General features: G+C 48.9%; 1 protein-coding gene across 4 annotated transcripts in view; it reads right to left on the reverse strand.

Annotated features, from left to right (window-relative positions):
* The window catches only part of LOC147701486 (oxysterols receptor LXR-beta-like), a 319523-nt gene that overhangs the window by 152022 nt on the left and 148736 nt on the right, over positions 1-18765 (reverse strand). For 2 of the 4 annotated variants that reach the window (XM_086930165.1, XM_086930166.1), the window contains 3 exons: positions 8979-9137; positions 7004-7270; positions 1484-1692 (listed from right to left, as the gene is read on the reverse strand). In XM_086930165.1, coding sequence (XP_086786291.1) covers positions 1484-1692; positions 7004-7270; positions 8979-9137 — 635 coding nt within the window. Of the gene's footprint in view, positions 1-1483; positions 1693-7003; positions 7274-8978; positions 9138-18765 lie in introns of all 4 variants that reach the window. The other 2 variants (XM_086930162.1, XM_086930164.1) reach the window with 1 other exon arrangement.

An 18765-nucleotide genomic window follows, 5' to 3' on the forward strand; every position in this document is an offset into this window, starting at 1 on the left:
CAATTGGAGTCAGTCATGTGCTTAGAGGGGGCCTGCTCAGCCCCACATTAAGGGGGAGAAACTTGCTGCTGGCTTGCAAGCGGAGGGATCGTCGGCAGATGTGCTGTAGAAGCAGGTAACCCATGTAAGTCGTCGGGGTGAAGCAGGGCAAGTTCGCTTACAGAGGGTCTGAGCACCAAAATGGCCACATCGATGACCCCAGCAGTATGGGATTTTTTATGGACAACAAGAAATAATTTTGCCATAGGAGGAAGATCGTGGGACCTCTATAAATGACTTCTGTCAGAAACATCAGGGGCCACCGTGGACACCGACAGCGTGATCAGTTAATGATAGAATATTGGTCCCGGTCTTTTGCTGGGGTGCCGCCATTTTAGGTCCAGGCAGCTCGTTTTTTATTTAAGAAGGTTTTAGTTACATGAAAAAGTGTACTATTATTTTATAAAGAAATGGTCAAATCAGCCTTAAGGGCTGGGGAGGGTTAAGTGATTAAGCGGAAGCCGTGAGTCAGTTGTTTGATTCGAAGTGCAGAGGTTAGAGTCTTTCTCCACTATGCTCTTCTGTTAGTGTAAAAAATGAGGTCTGTCACCACAGCGCCCTTAGTGAAAATAAATGTGTCCGAGATAAGCGTTTCCGGACATCGTTTGAGGAGATTGTGTTTGAAGGTATTTTTCGCTTTTAAAGATTGGTTTGCGGGATATATGATCAGGAAGTCAGAGGGGCGAGAGGTACGCTGAGCCATGATGTGGGTAGCGATCAGAAAGAGGTGAACTAGTCCAAGTAGAAGAGGGAGCACAAGAAATAGAGGGAGTAAGTAGTCCAACAGGATAGCAAATAGCATTAGAGGGGATGATGTAGTCAGATTAAAGGAGAGCACTCTGAGGTTTACAGAAGGGCGGATCGAGGTTCTCCCTCCCCTCCCTAGCTGTGTGTTAGAAATGAAAGGAGAATAGCCGTCAAGAGGAGAGCACTTATAAATAGAAGAGGTAGAATTGTCAGACTAAATGAGAGCACTTAGTGGTGTACAGGAGGCGGAATCGCAGTTTTCACTCCCCTCCCTCGCTGTGTGTTAGAAGTGGAGGAGGAAAAGCAGTCAAATAAGAGGGGAGACCAGTGTGGTTGAGATCTTCCTATACTCCCTAGCTATGTGTTAGGCAGGAGATCCAAACATCAGAAGCGAAGACTACTCTAGACCAGCCCACTGTAGTAAGAAAGTATTGGGATAAACTAGGATAGGATAAAGATAGATCCAGGAGGCATCAGCCTATAGTGCATGCCACACTGCACAGCTCAGAACTGTAGTCTTTCAATGTAATAGATACATAAATATGTCTGAAAACGTTGAAACAAACACTTCATTTAAAGACAGCAAGAGCAAAGGGAAGAAAATGCAGTCAGATCGAAAACAAGCCATGGTGAATTTCAGGAGTGGATTTTCAAACTGTTCTCACCACTGCACCTAAGCCGAGGGCTGGCTACTCACCGTCACTTTCGGCTGGTCGCTGAAGGAACGCTTGTTGCACTGCTGCTGAGCCGACACCAGTTGCTGGATCATCTCCTCCTGCTGAGGTGTCAGCTGCAGCACCTCTGGTGACAGCACACAAGGATTGATGGTGACCACACTGGCACGTACCACCTCTTCTTCCTGCTTCCGGACCTTCTTACTCCGAATCTGCTCTTCCGAGAGCACGCCTGAAAGGCAGCACAGACGAGTCCTCTACATGGTGCACTGAAGAAGACCAACAAACTGCAGCCACATCAACCACATCTAGAGCAAACATGTTTGTCAGCCAAACCATCCCTGACCTGAGCACGTGCCACAGACAGAACGAGGGATGTACACAGAACACCCTGCGGACATTGACTCAAGTGCTCTAAGCCACACCATACTGCCATCAACTGTGGCATCCTATGCCTATCCGCCAGGATGCACCAGACCACTATCTAGTGCGGAGTGCTCAACTAATGGTAACTGTAGAACCAGTCAAAGCAATGGTTAAGCCAGTGCTGCTCTGTTTCCAAACTGTGATGTATCTGTGCCTGCACTGATGCATCCAGCCAGATGGATTACGTCGCTAGATTGAAGAAGATAGTACAACCACTTGATCAGGAGTTCACACTTTGCCGGGTAACTGACGGGGTTTTTACCTTCCCTCTCTCTGACGTGACATCTCACCATCTCATCCTTGTCGCCAGAGAAAAATGGAAGTGATGATATTTAATCAGCTGCAAGCATGTTAACAGATATAAGGCCAGCCTTCCTCTGTAGCAGCTGCCGCCGCCCAACCGTATAAACAACCCTCCCTATGGTTTGAAAGAGGCTTTACCACGCAAGTCAAACCACTGCTTAACCTCCACAAGCCTGCATCTTATGAAATAGACACAAGTGCAACACAACGGTGTTCCGCTCATGTCTACTACAATAACACACGAGCACAACAGGCATAACCATAAGGCACTGCTGCGGAAACATACCCAGGACCAGCAGATGCCACTCCGACTTACTGCCCCTCTGTAACGGGGTCGGGACGGGTGGCCGGGAAGACTGGTGGACCCCTGATGATGCCTACACTTCTGCCCTACAGTCGGAAACGCCGAGGGATGACTGGAACCCACGACAGGAGTCGTATGAGGAAACATCCGCTGGTTCCTTTAACTGGGTGTACGACGACTGCAATAAAACCACGTCTGCCTCTGACGTGGACGCTGGATGGTTGAAAACGGGGGAAGCCCTCTACGCTGCGTGTGACGTCACCAACGGCTCGAGAGGAGAAGGCGAGGAGAACGCTACGAAGGGACCCGAAGAAGACGGAGGAACCGGATTCCCGGAGTGCGGAGGAGAGCCAGGAGGCCAACGACCCTGTGTTTCGCCGTGCCGCACTCCCGAGGGAGGAGTGTGGCTTGCCCAGGTACGGCGGCGTTGGGCGGCTTGGGTGGGGAGAAAGAGTGCCCCAAGTGAATAGTGTAAAGTTACCCTGTTCGTGCCTTTCCTTTTGTTTTTCCCGATACCTGTTTTTCTCGCATTACCCTCCCTTTCCCTACCTCCCTCCCTTACCTCACTCCTGTACTCTTTGAAGCACAAATCACGAGTGTGTGCCTGTACGTCTGCACGTTCACACGGTGTCCCGTCACTACCATTGGGTTCCCCTTGGGTGAGGATTGCTATCAGACTTGCGACTAACGGCCTCCCTTTTGTCCGTCTTCTTTCCCCTTAGCTCCACCATCGCTACACCGGGGAAGGCGATTCCGAGAGGACAACGCGTGCCCAGAACCCTGGAAAAAGACGGCCTCACCACGGATAACCGGGAGTTCGCGAAAGAGAGACTTACTTATCGAACAAAACGAACTTTAAAAATAAAGCCAAGTCTAATCAGATATTCTGGTCAGCCTCTTCCTGTTGCGGCGCCTGTTCCAACTAAAGTCAGTGTTCCCAGCCCCCCTGCCCCGATTACACCCTCTTATTCCCTAAACCTCTCTTACGTCCACCCTTTGATTAGTTATGTCAAGCCTAGTGGTCTAGAGTAAGATACACATTTCAAATTAGAGGTGGGACACCTATGACTTGGTGGCCTTCCAAGTGATGCCCCAAATCAAACTCCAACCACACAAATGAGTTCAAAGGCTGGCACTCACTAGTCACTGTTCTAGCAAGAAAATGCAGTATCCTGCATATCTTGGAAAGAACTGGAGTGACATGCAGCTGACTGCCTCTCCCTGGCCATCAAAGACTTGTCTTTTTTCACCGACTACGAGGAATGGGCAAAGGAAAGGAGAAATGGGTAGCGGGGACTAAAGGTTAGATGCTTTTCCTCCATCCAGAATACTAGTCCAAAAAATAGTGGGGTGGGGAGAGACAACACAACACTGAACCACGTCACAACATTGGGTCATGAATCCCATATGGCCATGAACTCCATATCCTTAACTTTAATGAAAAATCGTCAATTTCCATCTATAACCGTGTAACAATAATATATATACTGTTTTCAATATGCTTCGCATGGTTCGATTTACATAACATATCAAAACTGCATACATGTTTCAACAAAGCTCGTCCGAGATATGAATGTGGCCCGCAGGCCACATGTTAGCATTATGGTATTGTAAACTCAGCCTTTCATTTAACAGCTAGTGGATAATAAAATGTACATACATAAAACCTTTCAATGTTCAATCTAGTGAAGTAGTGTGGCTCACTGGTTAGAGGCGGCAGACCCGAGAGCAGAGGACGGCCCGGGACCAGGGTTCGATTCCCGGCACGGCAGGTTTCTGGACCAGGGTCAGCGGACTCGATAATTCTCTCGCCTCTGTGCCCACTCTGATCAGCGATCACACTCGGCAACTCTGGGCATTAGCTTGCCTCATCTTCACTAACGGCCCCACCAGACCGCCGGGGATGCCTGGTCTCACCCTGGAGATACCCATTAAGGGACCATCTCTCAGGGAAGCCAGGAAGGGTTTCGCAGCGGTCGAAGCGCCTTGGGACCCTACGGGTAAGTAGTGCGCTATATAAATGCCTATACATAATCTTTCAATGTGTGAAGTGTTTTTATTAAGTGCTGTGGATAACAGCACTACATGAAATTCTAGGCAGCATTATAATGACAGACTGAGTTATTCTCTTCCCTGTTCACAGCCACACTTGGCTTCGGTTATAGTTATTGGTAGTTTTGATGAAGGGATAGGGTACGTAAGTTACATCTCACAACCATGCTCAGTTTCACTGATTTTATACTTGTTTCAATAACTTTTTCTGCATGATAGGCCCATTGTCATTTTGAGTAACGTTATCGTTATGCTATCATTTTTCAAACCTGAAAAGTCCTACCACTTTTTGGTTACAAAGCGTAGTCTACTGGGCATCCAGTTTGCTGTGCCATTTAAAAGACAAGTAATGACAGGCAGTCCGCACAGCCTCCCTTGTTCCTACAGCCAGGCAGAGGTGGCTGAAGCAACAGAAGACTTCTCATGAAAGCAGGGAATGCTTTTAGTCTGGGTGAATCTTGCAGTTTTCTCAGCCCTGACACGCTCCTGTAAAAGTTCAGGCATACCCAATTCAGTCAGAGCACTGGTAGCATCCACAGCTCTATAATGCACTTTATACATGGCCTGATGCACATGCTCGCCTGGTATCAGGCACACACACACACACATCTGCCAGTTCAGATGTGTCCTTTCTTGCTCTACACCATACCAAGATGCAATGCTGCTCATGTGGTGTGTTACTGCTACAACGCATCTTTTACAACGTAATGCTGTTACAACGCAGCTATTACATCGCAAATACCATTACAATGCATGCCATTACAACGCATGGCATTACATAGCAGATGCTATTACAACGCATACCATTACATCGTAAGTATTGGTAAGTATTTTTTTTATTTTTTATTTTATTTAATATTTTATTATTGATTTAATTATTATTAATTATAAAAAAATATTTATTTCGTTTTTAAATATTATAAATTAAATTTATTAATTTAAGTATTTTTTTAAATAAGTATGAGTATAGGAGTATATGTTTTGGGGTACTGATGTATATGTTTTGGGGTGTTTGGGTATTTTTAGGTTTTAGGGCAGTGTTTGGGTTTTGGGGTACAGGGGTGTTTTTAGGTTTTAGGGCAGGGTTTGGGTTTTGGGGTACAGGGGTGTTTTTAGGTTTTAGGGCAGGGTTTGGGTTTTGGGGTACAGGGGTGTTTTTAGGTTTTAGGGTAGGGTTTGGGTTTTGGGGTACAGGGGTGTTTTTAGGTTTTAGGGCAGGGTTTGGGTTTTGGGGTACAGGGGTGTTTTTAGGTTTTAGGGCAGGGTTTGGGTTTTGGGGTACAGGGGTGTTTTTAGGTTTTAGGGCAGGGTTTGGGTTTTGGGGTACAGGGGTGTTTTTAGGTTTTAGGGCAGGGTTTGGGTTTTGGGGTACAGGGGTGTTTTTAGGTTTTAGGGCAGGGTTTGGGTTTTGGGGTACAGGGGTGTTTTTAGGTTTTAGGGCAGGGTTTGGGTTTTGGGGTACAGGGGTGTTTTTAGGTTTTAGGGCAGGGTTTGGGTTTTGGGGTACAGGGGTGTTTTTAGGCTTTAGGGCAGGGTTTGGGTTTTGGGGTACAGGGGTGTTTTTAGGTTTTAGGGCAGGGTTTGGGTTTTGGGGTACAGGGGTGTTTTTAGGTTTTAGGGTAGGGTTTGGGTTTTGGGGTACAGGGGTGTTTTTAGGTTTTAGGGCAGGGTTTGGGTTTTGGGGTACAGGGGTGTTTTTAGGTTTTAGGGCAGGGTTTGGGTTTTGGGGTACAGGGGTGTTTTTAGGTTTTAGGGCAGGGTTTGGGTTTTGGGGTACAGGGGTGTTTTTAGGTTTTAGGGCTGGGTTTGTTTTTTGGGGTACAGGGGTATTACGACTTTATATAAATTAAATTAATTAAATTAATTTTATTTAATTTAATTACATTAATAGCTATATTTACAATTATTTATTTAATTGTATTAATAAACGATTATAATTAAATTATATTATTTAAAAATGTTTAATTAATTAAATTCTTTTAATTATATTAAATATAATTATATTATGTATTATTTATAATTTAATTAAATTATAATAATATTTATTGTAATTAATTACATTATATTATTTACTATTTATAAATTTTTTATATTTCATTAATTATATTATTTTAAATATATTAAATTAATATCAATTTTAATATTAATTAAATTACTATAATTAAATTAATTACTGTTTTAAAAATGTTATATTACTTTTTATTAATTTAAATTAATGTAATTATCTTTATTACATTTTTTTAAAAAAAGATATACTTACCTATACTTACGATGTAATGGCATGCGTTGTAAAAGTATCTGCTATGTAATGCCATGCGTTGTAATGGCATGCATTGTAATGGTTTTTGCGTTGTAAAAATCGCGTTGTAACGGAATACGTTGTAAAATAACGCGTTGTACTGACACCAATCCTGCTCATGTACATCACTTGCCCTCCAAAACCGAGATTGGCACTTACACTGCTCTCGCATGCCTGCCTCCCGGCACTTGTTAAGTCGGCACTCCTGGCACTTCCGGCGCATGGCCATGTCCATTTCACACTTGCCGCCGTTCTTGCAAGAATAGTGTGCGTTCTTGATGACACTGCGCCTGAAGAAGCCCTTGCATCCTTCGCAACTCAAAACGTTGTAGTGGAAGCCGGAGGCCTTGTCACCGCACACACTGCACTTTTCATTCCCCAGCATCTTCGGAGCAGGCCCCTTCTTCCTCTTCCGCTCAGGCCCCTCTGCTGGGCAAAAAGTAATAGAAAGGTTTGTGATGAGAGAAATCATTTGTAGTCCCTTACCTACAGTAGGCAGGTGTATGTGGTATGACTGGATTTTATTCGGTAAGCAAAATTCAATAGCTTCTTATGCCAGTACATGGGTTATCATTACTTTGCAATAATTGATCTACAATACATACATTGCACTCACTATTCCCCATAAATGGTGAGAGTTGGGATGTGCACAATTCACCTTTATTGAACAGAACTCAGAAGTGCTTTAAAATCTTTAATACGCAATTTCCTGATAATCAGATACCTACCCTTCCTCCAACGAACTGTTTCTAGTCAGTATCCACTTATCTAGCACATTCTGCTCTCTATAGTTCCTGCACACACGCTGTATTCAGGATGCGCAAAAAGAACAATTGATGGACAGAATGCAGAACAATGTCAAACATTCACCCCAGTACTGAGATCTGGGCCTAAATCCATTGTTTTTTTGCTCACCATGCCATTCCAGTTTGGAACCAGCCATATGAAAATCCGTCTTGACCCTGCACCCAATGGGAACAGTCCAGCCGGAACTGCCAGGCCAGGTCCTCCCTGGACTGGAAACAACCACCCTAGGACCGGTTTCGGGCTTTCAGCCCTCCTCAGCCAAGATAGCTCGAACCCCAGTAGCATGGAGAGCATGGGACCCAAGTCTGGGCATACCCGTCCCACTCAGGGTGACAAATGCAAAAAGAATAATTGATGGACAGAATGCAGAACAATGTCACACATTCACTCCAGTACAGAGATCTGGGCCTAAATCCATTGTTTTTTTGCTCACCATGCCATTCCAGTTTGGACCCAGCCATATGCAAATCAGTCTTGACACTGCACCCAATGGGAACAGTCCAGCCCGAACTGCCAGGGCAGATCGTCCCTGGACAGGAAACAAGCATCCTAGGACTGTTTTCGGGCTTTCAGCCTCACCAGCAAGGATAGCTTGACTCCAGTGGCATGGAGAGCATGGGACCCACATCTGGGCATGAGTGCCAGTGTCTTAAAAGTTTCAGCGCTCCGTCCATCATCTCCTGTGTTTGCTTTTTTTGTCCTAAGTTGGCTGGGTATGCCCAGGCACGAGTCCCTTGCTCACTTTGCCACTGGATTCAAGCTAGACTGGCCGGTCCAGGATGCTTGTTTCCAGTCCAATGAAGACTTGGTTTGGCAGTTAGGGCTGGACTGTTCCTATGAGGCACAGGGTCAAGACCGATTTGCATATAGCTGGTTCTGAACTGAGGTGGCAAAGTGTGCTAAAGAATGATGATGGATTCAACCCAGATCCGTGACTGGGTGGGGGGACGGAGTGTCTGAAAAGTTTCAGTGCTTCGTTCATTATCTCCTTGTGTTTGCTGTATTCAGGATGTGAGCATAAAGCTCCACCTACTTTCAGTCCATCTTTTTAGGTTGAGCCTAGAGTTGCAGAACAGGTCTCCCTAGACCTATATATTTCAATGCTCTCCTAAACTGTTGTTAAACCCGCCCTGAAGTTGCAGAGTAGCTTTGTTCAGGGATATGCAACCTCCTGTACTAAAATACCATCACAATGAGTGGAGATGGGTCATGTTAGTGCTGCATAGCTCCATGTTCACCGTCTGTACTGGAATAGGACTACAAATCTACATGTTCACCCTCCTCTACTGCTCTATCTGACCCTGGCTCAACTCCGCTGTCCACTTACCTGCACTGTGAGTGGAGCCTTCCCCATCTGTACCAGGTTTATCATTTTCAGCTGACGGCAGAGACTGGTCCCTCGATTCGGACCACTCCTCCTTAACCCTGAGCTGGACTGCTTCAGAGTCAGATAGCAGGGTGCCCACAGACTGCAACGAATCCTCGTCTTCTCGACATAGGAGGAAAGACAATGGCAATCACAACATCACGAGTACAGCAAATACATCACCTCATCTACCCTGCCTCCTCTATACACATCATCTTATCTGACCTGTCTCCTCCACATGCATCTCATCCATCGTGCCTCCTCTACACACCAACTCATCTGCTCTGCCTACTCTACACACATCATCTCATCTGCCCTGCCTCCTTCACACACATCTCATCTGCCCCCCTCTACACACATCTCATCTGCCCCCCTCTACACACATCTCATCTGCCCCCTCTACACACATCTCATATGCCCCCCTCTACACACATGTCATCTGCCCCCTCTACACACATCTCATCTGCCCCCTCTACACACCTCATCTGCCCCCTCTACAAACATCTCATCTGCCCCTCTACACACCATATCTGCCCCCTCTACACACATCTCATCTGTCCCCTCTACATACATCTCATCTGCTCTGCCTCCTCTAAATACAGCTCATCTGCTATGCCTCCTCTAAATACATCTCATCTGCCCTGCCTCTTCTACACACATCTCATCTGCCCTGCCTCTTCTACATACATCTCATCTGCCCTGCCTCTTCTACACACATCTCATCTGCCCTGCCTCTTCTACATACATCTCATCTGCCCTGCCTCTTCTACACACATCTCATCTGCCCTGCCTCTTCTACACACATCTCATTTGCTCTGCCTCTTCTACACACATCTCATCTGCTCTGCCTCCTCTAAATACAGCTCATCTGCTCTGCCTCCTCTAAATACATCTCATCTGCTCTGCCTCCTCTAAATACATCTCATCTGCCCTGCATCTTCTACACACATCTCATCTGCCCCTCTACACACACCTCATCTGCCCCCTCTACACACACCTCATCTGCCCCCTCTACACACACCTCATCTGCCCCCTCTACACACACCTCATCTGCCCCCTCTACACACACCTCATCTGCCCCCTCTACACACACCTCATCTGCCCCCTCTACACACACCTCATCTGCCCCCTCTACACACACCTCATCTGCCCCCTCTACACACACCTCATCTGCCCCCTCTTCACACATCTCATCTGTCCCCCTATACACACATCTCATCTGTCCCCCTCTACACACATCTCATCTGCCCCCCTCTACACACACCTCATCTGTCCCCCTCTACACACATCTCATCTGTCCCCCTCTACACACATCTCATCTGCCCCCTCTACACACATCATATCTGCCCCCTCTACACACATCATATCTGCCCCCTCTACACACATCTCATCTGCCCCCCTCTACACACATCTTATCTGTCCCCTCTACATACATCTCATCTGCTCTGCCTCCTCTAAATACAGCTCATCTGCTATGCCTCCTCTAAATACATCTCATCTGCCCTGCCTCTTCTACACACATCTCATCTGCCCTGCCTCTTCTACACACATCTCATCTGCCCTGCCTCTTCTACATACATCTCATCTGCCCTGCCTCTTCTACACACATCTCATCTGCCCTGCCTCTTCTACACACATCTCATTTGCTCTGCCTCTTCTACACACATCTCATCTGCTCTGCCTCCTCTAAATACAGCTCATCTGCTCTGCCTCCTCTAAATACATCTCATCTGCTCTGCCTCCTCTAAATACATCTCATCTGCCCTGCATCTTCTACACACATCTCATCTGCCCCTCTACACACACCTCATCTGCCCCCTCTACACACACCTCATCTGCCCCCTCTACACACACCTCATCTGCCCCCTCTACACACACCTCATCTGCCCCCTCTACACACACCTCATCTGCCCCCTCTACACACACCTCATCTGCCCCCTCTACACACACCTCATCTGCCCCCTCTACACACACCTTATCTGCCCCCTCTACACACACCTCATCTGCCCCCTCTAAACACACCTCATCTGCCCCCTCTACACACACCTCATCTGCCCCCTCTTCACACACCTCATCTGCCCCCTCTTCACACACCTCATCTGCCCCCTCTTCACACACCTCATCTGCCCCCTCTTCACACACCTCATCTGCCCCCTCTTCACACACCTCATCTGCCCCCTCTTCACACACCTCATCTGCCCCCTCTTCACACACCTCATCTGTCCCCCTATACACACATCTCATCTGTCCCCCTCTACACACATCTCATCTGTCCCCCTCTACACACATCTCATCTGTCCCCCTCTACACACATCTCATCTGCCCCCCTCTACACACATCTCATCTGTCCCCCTCTACACACATCTCATCTGCCCCCTCTACACACATCTCATCTGCCCCCTCTACACACATCTCATCTGCCCCTCTACACACCATATCTGCCCCCTCTACACACATCTCATCTGCCCCCCTCTACACACATCTTATCTGTCCCCTCTACATACATCTCATCTGCTCTGCCTCCTCTAAATACAGCTCATCTGCTATGCCTCCTCTAAATACATCTCATCTGCCCTGCCTCTTCTACACACATCTCATCTGCCCTGCCTCTTCTACATACATCTCATCTGCCCTGCCTCTTCTACACACATCTCATCTGCCCTGCCTCTTCTACATACATCTCATCTGCCCTGCCTCTTCTACACACATCTCATCTGCCCTGCCTCCTCTAAATACAGCTCATCTGCCCTGCCTCCTCTAAATACATCTCATCTGCTCTGCCTCCTCTAAATACATCTCATCTGCCCTGCCTCTTCTACACACATCTCATCTGCCCCTCTACACACACCTCATCTGCCCCCTCTACACACACCTCATCTGCCCCCTCTACACACACCTCATCTGCCCCCTCTACACACACCTCATCTGCCCCCTCTACACACACCTCATCTGCCCCCTCTACACACACCTCATCTGCCCCCTCTACACACACCTCATCTGCCCCCTCTACACACACCTCATCTGCCCCCTCTACACACACCTCATCTGCCCCCTCTACACACACCTCATCTGCCCCCTCTAAACACACCTCATCTGCCCCCTCTACACACACCTCATCTGCCCCCTCTTCACACACCTCATCTGCCCCCTCTTCACACACCTCATCTGCCCCCTCTTCACACACCTCATCTGCCCCCTCTTCACACACCTCATCTGTCCCCCTATACACACATCTCATCTGTCCCCCTCTACACACATCTCATCTGTCCCCCTCTACACACATCTCATCTGTCCCCCTCTACACACATCTCATCTGCCCCCCTCTACACACATCTCATCTGCCCCCCTCTACACACATCTCATCTGTCCCCCTCTACACACATCTCATCTGCCCCCTCTACACACATCTCATCTGCCCCCTCTACACACATCTCATCTGCCCCCTCTACACACATCTCATCTGCCCCCTCTACACACATCTCATCTGTCCCCTCTACACACATCTCATCTGTCCCCTCTACACACATCTCATCTGTCCCCTCTACAAACATCTCATCTGTCCCCTCTACATACATCTCATCTGTCCCCCTCTACACACATCTCATCGGTCCCCCTCTACACACATCTCATCTGTCCCCCTCTACTCACATCTCATCGGTCCCCCTCTACACACATCTCATCGGTCCCCCTCTACACACATCTCATCGGTCCCCCTCTACACACATCTCATCGGTCCCCCTCTACACACATCTCATCGGTCCCCCTCTACACACATCTCATCGGTCCCCCTCTACACACATCTCATCGGTCCCCCTCTACACACATCTCATCGGTCCCCCTCTACACACATCTCATCGGTCCCCCTCTACACACATCTCATCGGTCCCCCTCTACACACATCTCATCGGTCCCCCTCTACACACATCTCATCGGTCCCCCTCTACACACATCTCATCTGTCCCCCTCTACACACATCTCATCTGTCCCCCTCTACACACATCTCATCTGTCCCCCTCTACACACATCTCATCTGTCCCCCTCTACACACATCTCATCTGCCCCCTCTACACACATCTCATCTGCCCCCCTCTACACACATCTCATCTGCCCCTCTACACACCTCATCTGCCTCCTCTACACACATCTCATCTGCCCCCCTCTATACACATCTTATCTGCCCCCTCTACATACATCTCATCTTCTCTGCCTCCTCTAAATACAGCTCATCTGCTCTGCCTCCTCTAAATACATCTCATCTGCTCTGCCTCCTCTAAATACATCTCATCTGCTCTGCCTCCTCTAAATACAGCTCATCTGCTCTGCCCCCTCTACACACATCTCATCTGCCCCCCTCTACACACATCTTATCTGTCCCCTCTACATACATCTCATCTGCTCTGCCTCCTCTAAATACAGCTCATCTGCTATGCCTCCTCTAAATACAGCTCATCTGCTCTGCCTCCTCTAAATACAGCTCATCTGCTCTGCCTCCTCTAAATACATCTCATCTGCTCTGCCCCCTCTACACACACCTCATCTGCCCCCTCTACACACACCTCATCTGCCCCCTCTACACACACCTCATCTGCCCCCTCTTCACACACCTCATCTGCCCCCTCTTCACACACCTCATCTGCCCCCTCTTCACACACCTCATCTGCCCCCTCTTCACACACCTCATCTGCCCCCTCTTCACACACCTCATCTGCCCCCTCTTCACACACCTCATCTGCCCCCTCTTCACACACCTCATCTGCCCCCTCTTCACATACCTCATCTGTCCCCCTCTACACACATCTCATCTGTCCCCCTCTACACACATCTCATCTGTCCCCCTCTACACACATCTCATCGGTCCCCCTCTACACACATCTCATCGGTCCCCCTCTACACACATCTCATCGGTCCCCCTCTACACACATCTCATCTGTCCCCCTCTACACACATCTCATCTGTCCCCCTCTACACACATCTCATCTGTCCCCCTCTACACACATCTCATCTGTCCCCCTCTACACATCTCATCTGTCCCCCTCTACACACCTCATCTGTCCCCCTCTACACACCTCATCTGTCGCCCTCCACACACATCTCATCTGTCCCCCTCTACACACATCTCATCTGTCGCCCTCTACACACATCTCATCTGCCCCCCTCTACACACATCTCATCTGCCCCCCTCTACACACATCTCATCTGCCCCCCTCTACACACATCTCATCTGCCCCCCTCTACACACATCTCATCTGCCCCCCTCTACACACATCTCATCTGCCCCCCTCTACACACATCTCATCTGCCCCCCTCTACACACATCTCATCGGCCCCCTCTACACACATCTCATCTGCCCCCTCTACACACATCTCATCTGCCCCTCTACACATCTCATCTGCCCCTCTACACACCTCATCTGCCCCCTCTACACACATCTCATCTTCCCCCCTCTACACACATCTTATCTGTCCACTCTACATACATCTCATCTGCTCTGCCTCCTCTAAATACAGCTCATCTGCTCTGCCTCCTCTAAATACATCTCATCTGCCCTGCCTCTTCTACACACATCTCATCTGCCCCTCTACACACACCTCATCTGCCCACTCTACACACACACCTCATCTGCCCCCTCTACACACACCTCATCTGCCCCTCTACACACACCTCATCTGCCCCTCTACACACACCTCATCTGCCCCTCTACACACACCTCATCTGCCCCTCTACACACACCTCATCTGCCCCTCTACACACACCTCATCTGCCCCTATACACACACCTCATCTGCCCCTATACACACACCTCATCTGCCCCTCTACACACACCTCATCTGCCCCTCTACACACATCTCATCTGTCCCCCTCTACACACATCTCATCTGTCCCCCTCTACACACATCTCATCTGTCCCCCTCTACACACATCTCATCTGTCCCCCTCTACACACATCTCATCTGTCCCCCTCTACACACATCTCATCGGTCCCCCTCTACACATATCTCATCGGTCCCCCTCTACACATATCTCATCGGTCCCCCTCTACACACATCTCATCGGTCCCCTTCTACACACATCTCATCGGTCCCCCTCTACACACATCTCATCTGTCCCCCTCTACACACATCTCATCTGTCCCCCTCTACACACATCTCATCTGTCCCCCTCTACACACATCTCATCTGCCCCCCTCTACACACATCTCATCTGCCCCCCTCTACACACATCTCATCTGCCCCTCTACACACCTCATCTGCCCCCTCTACACACATCTCATCTGCCCCCTCTACATACATCTCCTCTTCTCTGCCTCCTCTAAATACAGCTCATCTGCTCTGCCTCCTCTAAATACATCTCATCTGCCCTGCCTCTTCTACACACATCTCATCTGCCCCTCCACACACACCTCATCTGCCCCCTCTACACACACCTCATCTGCCCCCTCTTCACACACCTCATCTGCCCCCTCTTCACACACCTCATCTGCCCCCTCTTCACACACCTCATCTGCCCCCTCTTCACACACCTCATCTGCCCCCTCTTCACACACCTCATCTGCCCCCTCTTCACACACCTCATCTGCCCCCTCTTCACACACCTCATCTGCCCCCTCTTCACACACCTCATCTGCCCCCTCTTCACACACCTCATCTGCCCCCTCTTCACACACCTCATCTGCCCCCTCTACACACACCTCATCTGCCTCCTCTGAATACATCTCATCTGCCCCACCTCTTCTAAACACACCTCATCTGCCCTGCCTCTTCTACACACATCTTATCAGCCCTGCCTCTTCCACACACATCTCATCTGCCCTGCCTCTTCCACCCACATCTCATCAGCCCTGCCTCTTCCACCCACATCTCATCTGCCCTGCCTCTTCCACCCACATTTCATCTGCCCTGCCTCTTCCACCCACATTTCATCTGCCCTGCTTCTTCTACACATTTCATCTGCCCTGCTTCTTCTACACACCTCACATGCCCTGCCTCTTCTACACACATCTCATCTGCCCTGCCTCTTCTACACACATCTCATCTGCCCTGCCTCTTCTACACACATCTCATCTACCCGGTCTCCTCTACATACATCTCATCCGCCCTGCCTCTTCTACACACATCTCATCTGCCCCCTCTACACACATCTCATCTGCCCCCCTCTACACACATCTCATCTGCCCCCCTCTACACACATCTCATCTGCCCCCCTCTACACACATCTCATCTGCCCCCCTCTACACACATCTCATCTGCCCCCCTCTACACACATCTCATCTGCCCCCCTCTACACACATCTCATCTGCCCCCTCTACACACATCTCATCTGCCCCCTCTACACACACATCTCTCCTGCTCCCCTCAACACACACCTCATCTTCCCCGCTCTACACACACCTCATCTGCCCCCTCTACACACACCTCATCTGCCTCCTCTAAATACATCTCATCTGCCCTGCCTCTTCTACACACATCTCATCTGCCCCTCTACACACACCTCATCTGCCCCCTCTACACACACCTCATCTGCCCCCTCTACACACACACCTCATCTGCCCCCTCTACACACACCTCATCTGCCCCCTCTACACACACCTCATCTGCCCCCTCTACACACACCTCATCTGCCCCCTCTACACACACCTCATCTGCCCCCTCTACACACACCTCATCTGCCCCCTCTACACACACCTCATCTGCCCCCTCTACACACACCTCATCTGCCCCCTCTACACACACCTCATCTGCCCCCTCTACACACACCTCATCTGCCCCCTCTACACACACCTCATCTGCCCCCTCTACACACCTCATCTGCCCCCTCTACACACACCTCATCTGCCCCTTCTTCACACACCTCATCTGCCCCCTCTTCACACACCTCATCTGCCCCCTCTTCACACACCTCATCTGCCCCCTCTTCACACACCTCATCTGCCCCCTCTTCACACACCTCATCTGCCCCCTCTTCACACACCTCATCTGCCCCCTCTTCACACACCTCATCTGCCCCCTCTTCACACACCTCATCTGCCCCCTCTACACACACATCTCACCTGCCCCCCTCAACACACATCTCATCTTCCCCGCTCTACACACACATTATCTGCCCCCTCTACACACACCTCATCTGCCTCCTCTGAATACATCTCATCTGCCCCACCTCTTCTAAACACACCTCATCTGCCCTGCCTCTTCCATCCACATCTCATCTGCCCTGCCTCTTTCACCCACATTTCATCTGCCCTGCCTCTTCCACCCACATTTCATCTGCCCTGCTTCTTCTACACACCTCACATGCCCTGCCTCTTCTACACACATCTCATCTGCCCTGCCTCTTCTACACACATCTCATCTGCCCTGCCTCTTCTACACACATCTCATCTACCCGGTCTCGTCTACAGACACCTCATCTGCCCTACCTCCTCTACATACATCTCATCCGCCCTGCCACTTCTACACACATCTCATCTGCCCTTCCTCCATTACATACATCCCATCTGCCCTGCCTCGTCTACATACATTTCATCTGCCTTGCCTCTTCTACACACATCTCACCTGCCCCGCATCCTCTACACACACCTCATCCACCCTGCCTTCTCTACACATCATCTCATCTGCCTCCTCTACACACATCATCTCATCTGCCTCCTCTATACACATCGTCTCATCTGCCTCCTCTATACACATCGTCTCATCTGCCTCCTCTATACACATCGTCTCATCTGCCTCCTCTATACACATCGTCTCATCTGCCTCCTCTATACACATTGTCTCATCTGCCTCCTCTTCACCCATCTCATCTACCCTGCCTTCTCTATACACATCATCTCATCTACCCCCTCTATACACATCTCATCTACCCTGCCTCCTCTATAGACATCATTTCATCTTCCCTGCCTTCTCTACACACATCTTATCTGCCCTGCCTTCTCTTCACACATCTCATCTGCCCTGCCTCTTCCACACACATCATCTCATCTGCACTGCCTCCTATACACACATCATTTTGAGCAAGCAACTACAGTGAATTCCAATCTGTCTAGAACACAGCAAGACACAGATTTGCTGCAGGCTTCGACGAAGATCTAGCCAGGTCACCATTAATTAGACATTAAGTGGGCTAAGGATAGCAGTCATTTTATAAACTGAAGGTTCAGGATACAGCTTGGCTGACAGTTTCATGGTTCAACAGTGCCACTGACAGACTACTTACAGCACCATGTGTCACCCACACTATGTACAGACAAGACTGCAGAGCCATAAGTCTACTACACTGTAGATAAAGCAAGTCACCCATTTCATTGCAGACTGATCTTCCGATCCGGTGCCAGCGCTATATTAGTGGGTGAATCATGCCATATACAGGCCAACCCACCTCTACATGTGTGGCCACACCACTGGTGGTGGATTGATCTGGTTCCTTAATTAAGATTGTTTAATGAAGCACAAACTTCACCTATGTGGATTAAACTGCATTGGGCGACAAGTAATCTACAGGTAGAAAAAAACGAACACACATTCAATGCAAGTTATTTACTGTTCGGGTGCTTCAAAGCAGTCCTTTGATGGCAATTCTGCTGCATGTTATACACGATTAAAAGATATATATATATATATCCCATGGATCGACAAACATACAGATCCCTAGCTCATACATACCACAACAGATGAACCTACAGCTTCATAGGTCAGTGACAGCAAAGTAAAACAGGTCATGGAAAACCTGTGGCACTGCAACTGTAATTCACGAGTCA

The sequence above is a fragment of the Lissotriton vulgaris genome, chromosome 7 (assembly GCF_964263255.1).
Source record: "Lissotriton vulgaris chromosome 7, aLisVul1.2, whole genome shotgun sequence".
In the NCBI taxonomy this organism is placed as follows: Eukaryota; Metazoa; Chordata; class Amphibia; order Caudata; family Salamandridae; genus Lissotriton; species Lissotriton vulgaris.